Here is a 12,455-nt window from a genome sequence, read left to right on the forward strand (position 1 = left end):
AGCGAAGCCGTCTGGTGGCACGAACGTGAAAAGCAAGGGCAGTTATTGAACCGCATTAACATCATCCATGACCACATCATGTTTACATCACAGGTAGAGACGGATGCTGCCTTTCCGTTCCTTTATGTCCTTGTCTGCTGAAAAGCAAGGTGTCTCACCCTCGATGTTTTCCAGAATCCCACACGCAACCCCACAACTAACGGTATCTACACGCTTCCAGCAACCACCACCCACCACAGAAACGTTTTCTTATGAGGATCGTGATTCATTGAGCGGTTGCAGTTTCAGAGACTGAAAATCTGCCAGAATAACTGAGCCACTTACGGTAAATATTGAAGGAAAACAGCTGTAATAAGTAACAAATTCCGGAAGCCGTTTCACCGGAAACATGCAAGCTGAAGATACTCAAGGAGGATACGAACGAGCTTAAGTTTTTTTTTCTTATGTAACACAGTGGCAGGATGGCTATACTGGCTTCTAAAGGGGCATAAAATCCATTCATTCTTCAGGCCTGCAACAAAAATTCGACAACTCATGGAGCCGATGAAAGATAATGTAGGCCTCAGAACGCTCGCGATATACAAAATACGTTCTTGATGTGGAAAATGTTGGACTGACTGAGCGTACAGTTGTATAGCGACATATACAAAACGAGAAGCGTACACATCGCCCGTCGCTCTCATTATTGATTATTCTATTTTATTATTTTAAGGTAGCTTCAATTTAGATGAGATAAGTCGTAACATAGCATTCTCTCAGATTAACAAGAGGGTCATATGGTTTAAAATCAAAGAGGTTTCGACAGATACTCCTCGTCCATTGTCACGTGGTGACTTTCCTATGGGTGCTGCTGCCGGCGTTATGTAGAAGCGCTGTCGCCTGTTACGTCACATCACACGACGGTCATCACTTCACAAGGCCTGATGGGTACCCTTTCGAAAGCTCGTGGACTTTAGGCCCCTTATCACGGGTGGAAGCCAGAGGAAATTTTGTAAAATATTTGTCGTTCGTCCTCCTTAAAATAAATCCAGGGATATTTTTTTTAATCACACTTAATCACAGTCAGTTTGTTTCTAGTGTAACAAGCAGTCGCCTTGTGTAACTATCAAATTGGCTACAAGCCTCACCATTTCTGTGAATTTTGCCGACCCACATTTGGTACTGTTATAATCATCATTTCTTCATCCTAGTTTGTGCTCAGCAAGTCTCTTCATATCTGTATAGTTACGTCCACTTGTAGCTGCTTACTGTAGTCAACCTTAGTCTTCATCTATAAATTTTACTCCCCTCACTGACCCCCCATTCGCCCCTCCATTACCAAATGAACTGTGCCTTGGCGCCCCAGTATGTGTCCTGACCGGCTGTTGAACTATCCCTTCTTTTAGTGTTTTCCTCCAAGATTCAGTACCATGGTTCAGCATCTCTCCGCTCCATCACTATTGGACTTCATTCGATGGCATTCCATTGCCCTTCTTTTATTTTAGTGACATTCATGTTATAGCCTGTTTACATGATACTATCAACTCCGTTTAACTGATCTTCCTAGCGCTTTGGCGTCTGTGCCTGACCTGCAGTGCCATCAGTAAAACTTAAAACTATTATTTTTTCTCCATATACTAATTCCGTTTTCACAGTTCTTCTTCGTTTCTTCACTAGTTGCGCAATTCGCTAATTAAATAATATAGTCGGATAGGGCTTTCGCTTCATGTACTTCGACTTTTAAAAACGTAATCTGATTTATGGACAAACTGTAAGTAAACTATTTTGTACATCATGACAACTTCAGAATTTGCGTAATGGGGCTGAACCTTATCCTACCTTAAAGAAGTTATTAGCTAATGTTATTACAATTTATATTACATAGTCTCTTCTGATTTCGTTTTTACCTTAGTGTACATCATAGTGTGTGTGTGTGTGTGTGTGTGTGTGTGTGTGTGGATGTTCCACATCTCTTCCTGAACCCTGGACTGATGTCAACCAGATTTGGTACACATATCCCACAGTGTCAGTTATGGAAATGGAAATGAGCGTTTGGGGTCATTGGCCGGGAGGCCCATTACGGGGCAACAGTGTCTGGTAGTTTCAGGCAACCATCACTGTAGGGGTAAGAACCACCTACCTGTCATACTTCAAAACATATGACGTCACAATGAGATGCGTGAAAAACTGCTGCATCATACATGACGTTTATCACTTCTGGGCTACTAACTATATTCCCAATAAATTCCACAGGCAATGCCCACATTTGCTGACGGTACCCACATATGCCGTGAAGTGCACTTACAAAATAGCATGGGACCACAAATAATTCAGGAGACATGACGTCATGAACACTTAGATGCGGAAGAACTCCTGCATTGTGCTTGACATTTAAGCTTACTACTTCTTTGCTATTAATTCTGTTCACAACACACTGTGCAGGCAGTATCCACATATACCGCTGGATCTACTTACAGAACTATATCACTATATGACAAATAGATGTGGAGATATAACGTTGTTGCGTAGAAAACAGTTGCATCGTGAATGGCGTTTAAATTTATTACTCTGATTACTTTCGCAGTTGTGGATGGTTGTAGAGGCAACATTGCTCAATATTTCTGCAGGCTTTCTGAGTCCATGCCACGGTGAGTTGCTCTACCACGCCGAGCCAGAAGAGGCACGATGTTAGGAGGTATCCCATGACTTTTGTCACTTCAGCGTGTAAATAACAGTCAATTCTGGTCGACTTTAAGCAACTCCCACCCCAGACGAACAACCAGTGAAAATAAAAAAATTAAAAAATGTGCCAGTTAACTTATAGGTCTTTTCATTATGGCACTGTGGTCATTATCCAGAAATGTGCACATGTATTAAATGCTGTTTGTAGCCTATGAACCGTTTTTCGGTTACGCGCTCACAAAATGCGAAGTAGGTCGAGAAAAAATAAACCTATGTTCACATAGAGCGTACTATTGTTTTCTCTGTAAGAAATGTCACACAGCCCTCTTTTCACTTCAAAAGTAAGAGTTGCATCGAAGATGGCCGCACGCGAAATGGCCTTCAGGCTCGTTACGTAGCCTGAAAAGTTTTACCTCTCTCCTGTATCATACTACTCGCTTTTATGGTTCTCATTATCGACCTTCTTTTGATATATAATGATCGCTCCACACTTGCATACCAACCAGTATAATGCTTTACACTTTGGCCAGGTACTCATATCTGCAGCATGCTTACCTGCAGGTAGAGCTCCTCAAGCTGAGTGGTCGTCTCCAGAAATGTAGGTGGCAGCTCCTTCAGCCGGTTATGACTCAGGTCCAGTTCCTGCAAACATGACACAAAATGTAAGGATATATGTTTTCTTTCCTTTCTTTATCCCAGAATAGCAAAGTCACCCTACGCTCTACCCCTACACAAGTATGTTTGATATATTCCAATCTCTGCCTCCTCTTGAGGTTTCTATCCTCTACAGTATAGGACCATGAAATTTATTCCTTAGTGTCTTGAAACGCGTTTTATCACGCTGTGTCGTCTTCTTGTCAATATTTGCTTTCTTCACCGATTCTGCGGAGAACCTCAGGATTCAGTATATTATTATTCCATCTGACTTTCGACTTCCTTCCATAGCACCACATCTCAATCGCTTCGGTTCTCTTCACTTCCGTTTTCCCCAAAGTCTAAAATTCGATGCTAGAAATGCTTTTTTCCAAATGTGCATTCTCAGAAGTTTGTACCTCAGACTAAGGCTTGTGTTTGATACTAGTACACCTGTCTTAGCGAGGAATGCTTCCTTTTGTCTGGGACAGTCCGCTTTTAACGTTCTCCTTGCTTCTGCCGTACCAACCGAGGTGGCTTAGTGGTTAGCTCACTGGACATCCATAGGAAAGGATGACTGTTCAGATCTCCATCCGACAATTCAGATTTAGGTTTTTCGTGAGTTCCTTAAACAACTCTAGGCAAATTCAAGGATGCTTCCTTTGAAAAGAGCACGGCCACTTTCCTTCCCCATCGTATCGTAACTCGAGCCTGCGCTCCGTCTTTAGTTACTGCGTTGTCGACGGAAAGTTGATCTCTAATCTTCCTTCTTTCCTTCCTTCTGCTCCTTCCATCAGGTATTACTTTGCTTCCGCGCTAGCAGAGCTCCTTAAACTCATCTGTTTCGTGGTGAAACATCCCTAATTTTATTTATGATATAGTTAGCGGTCTACTTACATAGCAGCCTAACCTTTACTTTAAATGACCGTGACCTAATGCGTAAGCACTAATCGGCTTTGACCGCCAGGTGAGATGTCTCAGTCGGATTTTGGCTACTCAATAACACTATATTCAAACAACAGGAGTTTTTCCATTAATCAAGGTCGCGAAGTTCGTACTAAATAAAGCTATATGCTTTCATTAAAAACAAGCGGACACAATCTCTGCCATTGTCATACATTTCTCTTCAAGGCTAAGCTCGACACATGTCAAATAGATTGAAAATACTGTCACGTATTGTCGTAACAATTTTCACACGTTATCCTCATTGCAATCCATTGGCCGGCGTGGTTGACACGAACACGTAATATCGGCACCCCATATTTGTTATCACATTCACGTAAAACACTTTATTACAGTTCGGTATGCATTTTTACGATTTCCCGGTGCTCAAACCGCGAAGATGGAGACGCAGACTCAGCCAGTACAATATTCCTCCTTCCGCTACGCCGTTATAGCACTCCTCAACTGCATCGCTCGCTGGGCATACATGGCACTTGGCTATCGATCCTTGGCCTATCCTCGACCTGTGGGAGTAAAATATGCTTATCTTCAAATAAGGGACCGCGGATCCCTTACAGTGGTCACCACTTCTGATGTCGAGTTTATAAATAACCTCACTTCTGTTACTCCTTGTTACATTCGGCTTGCTTCAGCTTAGTCTGAATCCATCGACTGTGCTCATTGCACCCATAATTGCATTCAACACCTTCTTTAATTCGTCCTAACATTCGCTGAAGAGAGCATTGTCATTAGCGAATCGTTGATGGTTCAATGTGATTGTGCGACAATTCTCGAACTTACTCCCATTGCTGTCTTCGAGATTATGTGTATGATATTTTTCCAAAAGTCTGGTGTTACGTCTCCAGTCACATAGACTATACACACCAAGTTCAGTAGTACTTCGGTCGCCACTTCCCCCCAGTGCTTAGATAAATTCTAATTATCTATTCTCCCTGATTTCATCGCGTCTTCCAAATCTTTGTTAAGCTCTAAGACTGGCCCCCTACGATCTTCCATATCGACTTCCATTTGTACGCTCGTCACGTCATTATATATTCCCACTCCCTCGAAAACGCCTTCATTGTATTCTTTCCACCTATCACCTCCCTCCCTTGCGATTAACATACATGTTCCCGTTGCACTCTTTATGTTGCCGAACTTGCTTTTAATATAACCGAAGGTTGTTTTGATTTCCCTATCTGATGAATCAGTTCTATCAGTCTATATCTTCTCCTGCTTATGCCTTGTTATCCAATAACTGAGTTTGTAATCTGTGTCTGACGATGATGTAATGCTTTTGCAATCTTCCAGTGTCCCAGGGCCTTTTCCAAATATACATCCTCGTCTTGTGGCTTTTGAACAGTGTATCTGCTATTACTAACTGAATTTATTGCAGAACTAAGTTCGACTATGAACTACATATTCTGCGTGACGCTTGTCTTCTAATCCTTCTCCCTTCTATTCTTTCTCCTATAACCGCATTCCCATTCCCCATGGTTAACTGATTATCTTCTCCCTTCACATATTGAGCGTCCATTAGCCTCTCTACCACTTCACCTACTGGTTATAATCTTAACATGAACCATAGTTGTCACGCAATTTCATTGTAATAGCAATGAGGTTGCATAATACACACGTCCACGAGATCAAATAGGATTTTTGTCTTCCAGAAGCACAGTGAATGCAGTTACAAATACGCGGAAGGATCTATCTACCGCTTATTCACTGTTTGCGCACAGGGATTAACTGTAAAATTGATGATAATGGCTCTTATAAACTGTGACTATTGTTAGTATTGAACATTTTGTAACTGATGAAATGAGTTTCCTACGAGATAAGTACACTTGCAGGAAAGAGGGAAGCAACCACACAGCACGGTAGTACCCATTAATTCAAAACGACGCGAAATCCGAATTCAGTGCGGGTTAATTCTAGTATTTCCAATGAATGGTAGGAGTGCAGCTGCTATTGCCGTATTATTTCGCATGCGTTATTCAGTGAGACATTTATTTCACACGCAGGTAATCATGTGCTGATTGAAAGTTCCGCAGTCACACAGGAGATCACTAGAACTGACTCGAAGTAAGGCAATGTCTAAAAAGAGCAGTCAAGTATCTAGGAAAAATATCGATTTAACTTTAATCATAGTGAATAAAGACACTATGCCAAAACTTACAAGAATATATTCAGGAGCCAGAATTAGTCCTTAAAGTTTTTCAATAAAATGACGCGAGTCTTTTATATATGACTCAGTTTTCCCACTATATGCTTGTAAACGAATTGCTAGATGTCTCGCTATTTCATACGTGGGAGAATTGATGGCACTAACTTTGTGTCTCAAAGGAAAATCAATTTTATGAATTTTGGGTACACCATACAGTCTAGAACACAGCTTCACTCTTCGACAAAGCTCTTTTATCTTCTTTTTGAATAGAGTTAGATGACTTAATCACATTATTTGTTTTCCTCAGTACGCTGGCTGAAGGGTCCTTCGTAAGTTTTTTGTACTTTCCTGAGGTTAAAAGTTTCAAAATTTTGCTTCGATAATCCTCTGTATTAATAACAACAGTAGCATTCCCTTCATCAGCAGGGATAACCACTATCTTTTCATCTGCATTTAAATCTCTGTGAGCCTTCCTCTTGCCTTTTGTTAAATTACTTTCCAGGGGTTTACTGTGGCGTAAGACCCTGGTGGTTTCGATTCGTATTGCATTTGCAGTTTCCTTTCGTATACCTGCTTCTATATCCGCAATAATATCTTCAACTAGTATTCTGTTACGTGTTACAGCGTCATTTCCTGCTTTTCCAAGGACAGATATCTCGTCTTGAGATAACACTCTCTCCGACTTGTTAACAACAGTATCAGACATCGCCGAAATGATTGTGGCTGCTACATCAGTTTGTAACTTTCCGAATGTTTTCTTGTGTTTACTAGTAGTCGTTTCCATCATCGCTCCCATCGATGTAAACGTAGGGGTATCTATTTTATTCCACAGATCTATCTGTACCTTAATATCAAGGAAGAAATGCAGTTTCAGTAACTTACGGTCAACAGAATATGTTTATCGTCTTGTGTAAGGTATCCTTTCTCGGATTAATGATCTTTACGCACAATCACAAATACGATGCACCCGAGCTGCTTAGTAGGCAGATACGCTAACGAGTACCCAACCCGGACACTGTGGTCACCGCACGGACTACCCTAGCATGCCTCTCGTCAGACCCAAATTCTCAACTTGCATCACGTACTACTGAGATAGTGCCTCTAGTCATTGGCCTAATTACTCGCGGCATCTCACATATTCCCGTGAGAGTTTGAGGAGATAACGGTTGCGTTATAAATGTTGTGCTACACAAAAATGTCGAAGATTAACTGGATAAATCTAGTAACTAAAGAGGAGTTACTGAATAGAATAGGGGAAATATGAAATCTATGACACAATTCGACTAAAAGAAGAAATCAATTGATAGGACTGGTCACATCCTGTGGCATCAAGCAATCGTCAGCTTGGTACCGAAGTACAGTATATGAGGAATGTATATGAGGAATGATGGCCGGAAGAAGAATTTGTGGAGAAGACCTGGGTTTCAATATACACTCAAGCGTCAAAGAAACTGGTATAGGTATGCTTATTCCAATACAGAGACATGTAAACAGGCAGAATACGGCGCGGCCGTCCGCTACGCCTACATAAGACAAGTGTCTGCCGGAGTCGTTAGATCGGTTACTGCTGCTGGAATGACAGGTTATCAATATGTAAGTGAGTTTGAACGTGGTGTTATAGTCGGCGCACGAGCAATGGCACACGGCGTCTGCCAGGTAGCAATGAAGTGGGATTTTCCCTTACGACCATTTCACGAGTGTACCGTGAATATCAGGAATCCGGTAAAATATCAAATCTCCGACATCGCTGCTGCCAGAAATAGATCCTGCAAGAGCGGGACCAACGAAGACTGAAGAGAATCGTTCAGCTTGACAGAGTTACAGCCCTTCCGCAAATTGTTGCTGATTTAAATGCCCGGCCATCATCAAGTAACAGCGTGTGACCTATTCAGCGAAACATCATCGATGTGTGTTTTCGGAACCGAAGGCCTACTCGTGTACCGTTGATGACTGCACGACACAAAGCTTTACGCCCCGCCTGCACCCGTTAACACCGACACTGGACTGTTGATGACTGGAATCATGTTCCCTGGTCGGACGAGTCTCGTTTCAAAATGCATCGAGTGGATGGATGTGTACGGGTATGGAGACAAGGTCGTGGATCCATGGACCCTGCGTGTCAGCAGGGTGCTGTTCAAGCTGGTGGAGGCTCTGTAATGATACGACTCAGACAGGTGACAGTTACGCAAGCATCCTGTGTGATTACCTGCATCCATTCATGTCCGTTGTGCACTCCGACGGATTTGGGAAATTCCAGCAGGACAATGCGACATCCCACAAGTCCATAACTGCCAGAGAGTGGCTGCAGGAACGCTCTTCTGAGTTTAAACACTTCCACAGGTCACCAAACTCCCCAGACACGAACATTATTGAGCATATCTGAGATGCCTTGCAACGCGCTGTTGCTAAGAGATCTCCACCCCCTCGTACTGTTATGGTTTTGTGGACAGCTCTGCAGGATTCATGGGTTAATTGCAGCACCGCTTCAGACATTATTCGAGTCCATGCAACGTTGAGTTGCAGCACTTCTGCGTGCTTGCGGTGGTCCTACATGATACTGAGCAGGTGTACCAGTTTCTTTCGCCATTAAAATTGCTACACCAAGAAGAAATGCAGATGATAAACGGGTATTCATTCGACAAACATATTATACTAGAGCTTACATGTGATTACATTTTCACACAATTTGGGTGCATAGATCCTGAGAAATCAGTACCCAGAACAACCACCTCTTGCCGTAATAACGGCCTTGATACACCTGGGCATTGAGTCAAACAGAGCTTGGATGGCGTGTACAGGTACAGCTGCCCATGCAGCTTCAACACGATACCACAGTTCATCAAGAGTAGTGACTGGCGTATTGTGACGAGCCAGTTACTCGGCCACCATTGACCAGACGTTTTGAACTGGTGAGAGATCTGGAGAATGTGCCGGCCAGGGCAGCAGTCGAACATTTCCGTATCCAGAAAGGCCCGTACAGGACCTGCATCATGCGGTCGTGCATTATGCTGCTGAAATGTAGGGTTTCGCAGGGATCGAATGAAGGGTAGAGCCACGGGTCGTAACACATCTGAAATGTAACGTCCACTGTTCAAAGTGCCGTCAATGCGAACAAGAGGTGACCGAGACGTGTAACCAATGGCGCCCCATACCATCACGCCGGGTGATACGCCAGTATGGCGATGACGAATACGCGCTTCCAATGTGCGTTCACCGCGATGTCACCAAACTCGGATGTGACCATCTTGTTGCTGTAAACAGAACCGGGGTTCCTCCGATAACATGACGTTTTGCCATTCGTGCACCCAGGTTCGTCGTTGAATACACCATCGCAAGGCGCTCCTGTCTGTGATGCAGCGTCAAGGGTAACCGCAGCCATGGTCTCCGAGCTGATAGTCCATGCTGCTGCAAACGTCGTCGAACTGTTGGTGCAGATGGTTGTTGTCTTGCAAACGTCCCCAGCTGTTGACTCAGGGATCGAGACGTCGCTGCACGATCCGTTACAGCCTTGCGGATAAGATGCCTGTCATCTCGACTGCTAGTGCTACGAGGCCGTTGGGATCCAACACGGCGTTCCGTATTACCCTCCTGAACCCACCGATTCCATACTCTGCTAACAGTCATTGGATCTCGACCATCGTGAAGAGCAATGTCGCGACACGATAAACCGCAATCGCGATAGGCTACAATCCGACCTTTATCAAAGTCGGAAACGTGATGGTACGCATTTATCCTCCTTACACGAGGCATCACAACAACGTCTTACCAGGCAACGCCGGTCAACTGCTGTTTGTGTATGAGATATCGGTTGCAAACTTTCCTCGTGTCAGCACGTTGTAGGTGTCACCACCGGCGCCAACCTTGTGTGAACGCTCTGAAAAGCTAACCATTTGCATATCACAGCATCTTCTTCCTGTTGGTTAAATTCCGTGTCTGTAATACGTCATCTGTAGCAATTTTAATGGCTAGTACTGTAATAAGCAGCTTCAGATAGATGTAGATTGCAGTAGTAATGCAGAAATGGAGTGTAATGTACAGGACAGACTGAAGATCGTAGATACAACTGAAAAGAAAAGGTGATGGATGTATTCTGGTGGTTGCAGATGTTAGCCTATTTTGCATATGACTTGACTATAAGAACCAGTTTTCCGAGATTACGAATGAGGCGTGCCACGGTCGACGAGTCAGATACGTTGACCACTTGGCGTATTTGCAAGCGGGCTGCGTAGGGCTTAATGTTTTGGGGTCTCACGGACGCCGCTGTACGTACCTGCAGCGAGGTGGCGTTGTGCAGCAGCCGGGGCGGCAGGCTGTCCAGGCGGTTGCGGGAGGCCTGCAGGCGGCGCAGCCTGGAGGCGGCCGACAGCAGGCGGTCGGGGAGCCGCCGCAGCGCATTGTGGGACACGCTCAGCTCCTGCGGGCATCAGCACACCAACATCACTCTGAAGGCCTTATCCCTCCTGAACGGAGTTTACTGCTTTTCCTGATATGGCCATGACGCTGACACAAAAAGGTATTCATATAACTCACAAATTAAAAGATCTGTGGAAAGGCCTTACTAAGTAAAGAAGGGAAGACTGGAATGCGAAAGGAGTATGTGGCCAAAAGTGGCCTTCACGAGACAAACAAATATAATGGTAACATTATGTACACGCAAAAGGAAGCGGAAGATGATGGGATAGGATATATAACACAACACAAAGAATTTAACATAGCTCTGAAAGACCTTACATCTATATTTACATGGATACCCTGGCGGAGGGTTCATCGAACCACCTTCACAATTCGCCATTATTCCAACCCCGTATAGCGCGCGGAAAGAATGAACACCTATATCTTTCCGTACGAGCTCTGATTTCCCTTATTTTCTCTTGGTGATCGTTCCTCCCTATATAGGTCTGTGTCAGCAAAATATTTTCGCGTTCGGAGGAGAAAGTTGATCTTTGGAATTTCGTGAGAAGATCCCGTCGCAACGAAATACGCCTTTCTTTTAATGATGTCCAGCCCAAATCCTGTATCATTTCTGTGACACTTTCTCCCATATTTCGCGATAATACAAAACGTGCTGCATATCTTTGAACTTTTTCGATGTACTCCGTCAGTCCTGTCTGGTAAGGATCCCACACCACGCAGCAGTATTCTAAAAGAGGACGGACAAGCGTATTGTAGGCAATCTCCCTAGTAGGCTTGTTACATTTTCTCAGTGTCCTGCCAATAAAACGTAGTCTTTGGTTAGAATTCCCCACAACATTTTCTATGTGTTCCTTCCAATTTAAATTGTTCGTTATTGTAATATCTAGGTTCTTGGGGGAAGCAGTTACGAAAAAAATATTTTGCCACTGTTGAAAGATACACGGGTTCTTGGGGGAAGCAGTTACGAAAAAAATATTTTGCCACTGTTGAAAGATACACGACACAGGGCGAAATACCCTCACCTCAAACAGAAAGGAATTGTTTCGATTCAAAGAAGGCACACTCTGACAGGCGTGAATATTACCGAAATATCAGTTTAATACGTCTTACAGAAGATTGAAAGTACTGGTAGAAGCCGACCTCGGGTAACATCGGTCCATCTTTCAGACAAATGTGACAACGTCCGATGCTTTACTGAACCTACAACTTGGACTGATGAAGGACAACATACATTTTAGCGTTTGTGGATTTATTGAAAAATTTGACAATGTGACAGGAAGTTACTCTTTGAAAGCCTAAAGGTAGCGGCGGAAAATATAGCGACCGAAAGGTTATCTACAACCTGTAAAGAAACCAGACTGCAGTTATAAGAAACATATAACACGAGAGGGAAGCAGTAGATGAGAAGGAATAAGGATTGTACCCCATCCTCAGCTGTATTTATGCGTAGAGTCGACAAACAGTTCAGGAAACCAAAGAGAAATTAGGACATGCCATTAATGTTCAATAAAACTGTTATTTTACCACAGACGCGAAAAATTTAGATGACCAGTTCAAGGTAATGAATGGTGTCTTGAAAAGAGATAATACGATGAAAATAAACGAAAGGCCGGTCGGGGTAGCCGAGCGGTTCTAGGCTCTA

The 12,455-nt window shown here is 43.5% G+C and overlaps 1 protein-coding gene across 1 annotated transcript in view; it reads right to left on the bottom strand.

The window, feature by feature from the left end:
* The window catches only part of LOC124544685 (leucine-rich repeat-containing protein 15-like), a 69,544-nt gene that overhangs the window by 19,737 nt on the left and 37,352 nt on the right, over positions 1-12,455 (bottom strand). Inside the window, exons 3-4 of the mRNA XM_047123321.1 lie at positions 10,671-10,814; positions 3,217-3,303 (exon numbers count right to left, since the gene is read on the bottom strand). Coding sequence (XP_046979277.1) covers positions 3,217-3,303; positions 10,671-10,814 — 231 coding nt within the window. The remainder of the gene's footprint in view (positions 1-3,216; positions 3,304-10,670; positions 10,815-12,455) is intronic.

The sequence above is a fragment of the Schistocerca americana genome, chromosome 1, assembly GCF_021461395.2.
Source record: "Schistocerca americana isolate TAMUIC-IGC-003095 chromosome 1, iqSchAmer2.1, whole genome shotgun sequence".
Lineage (NCBI taxonomy): Eukaryota > Metazoa > Arthropoda > Insecta > Orthoptera > Acrididae > Schistocerca > Schistocerca americana.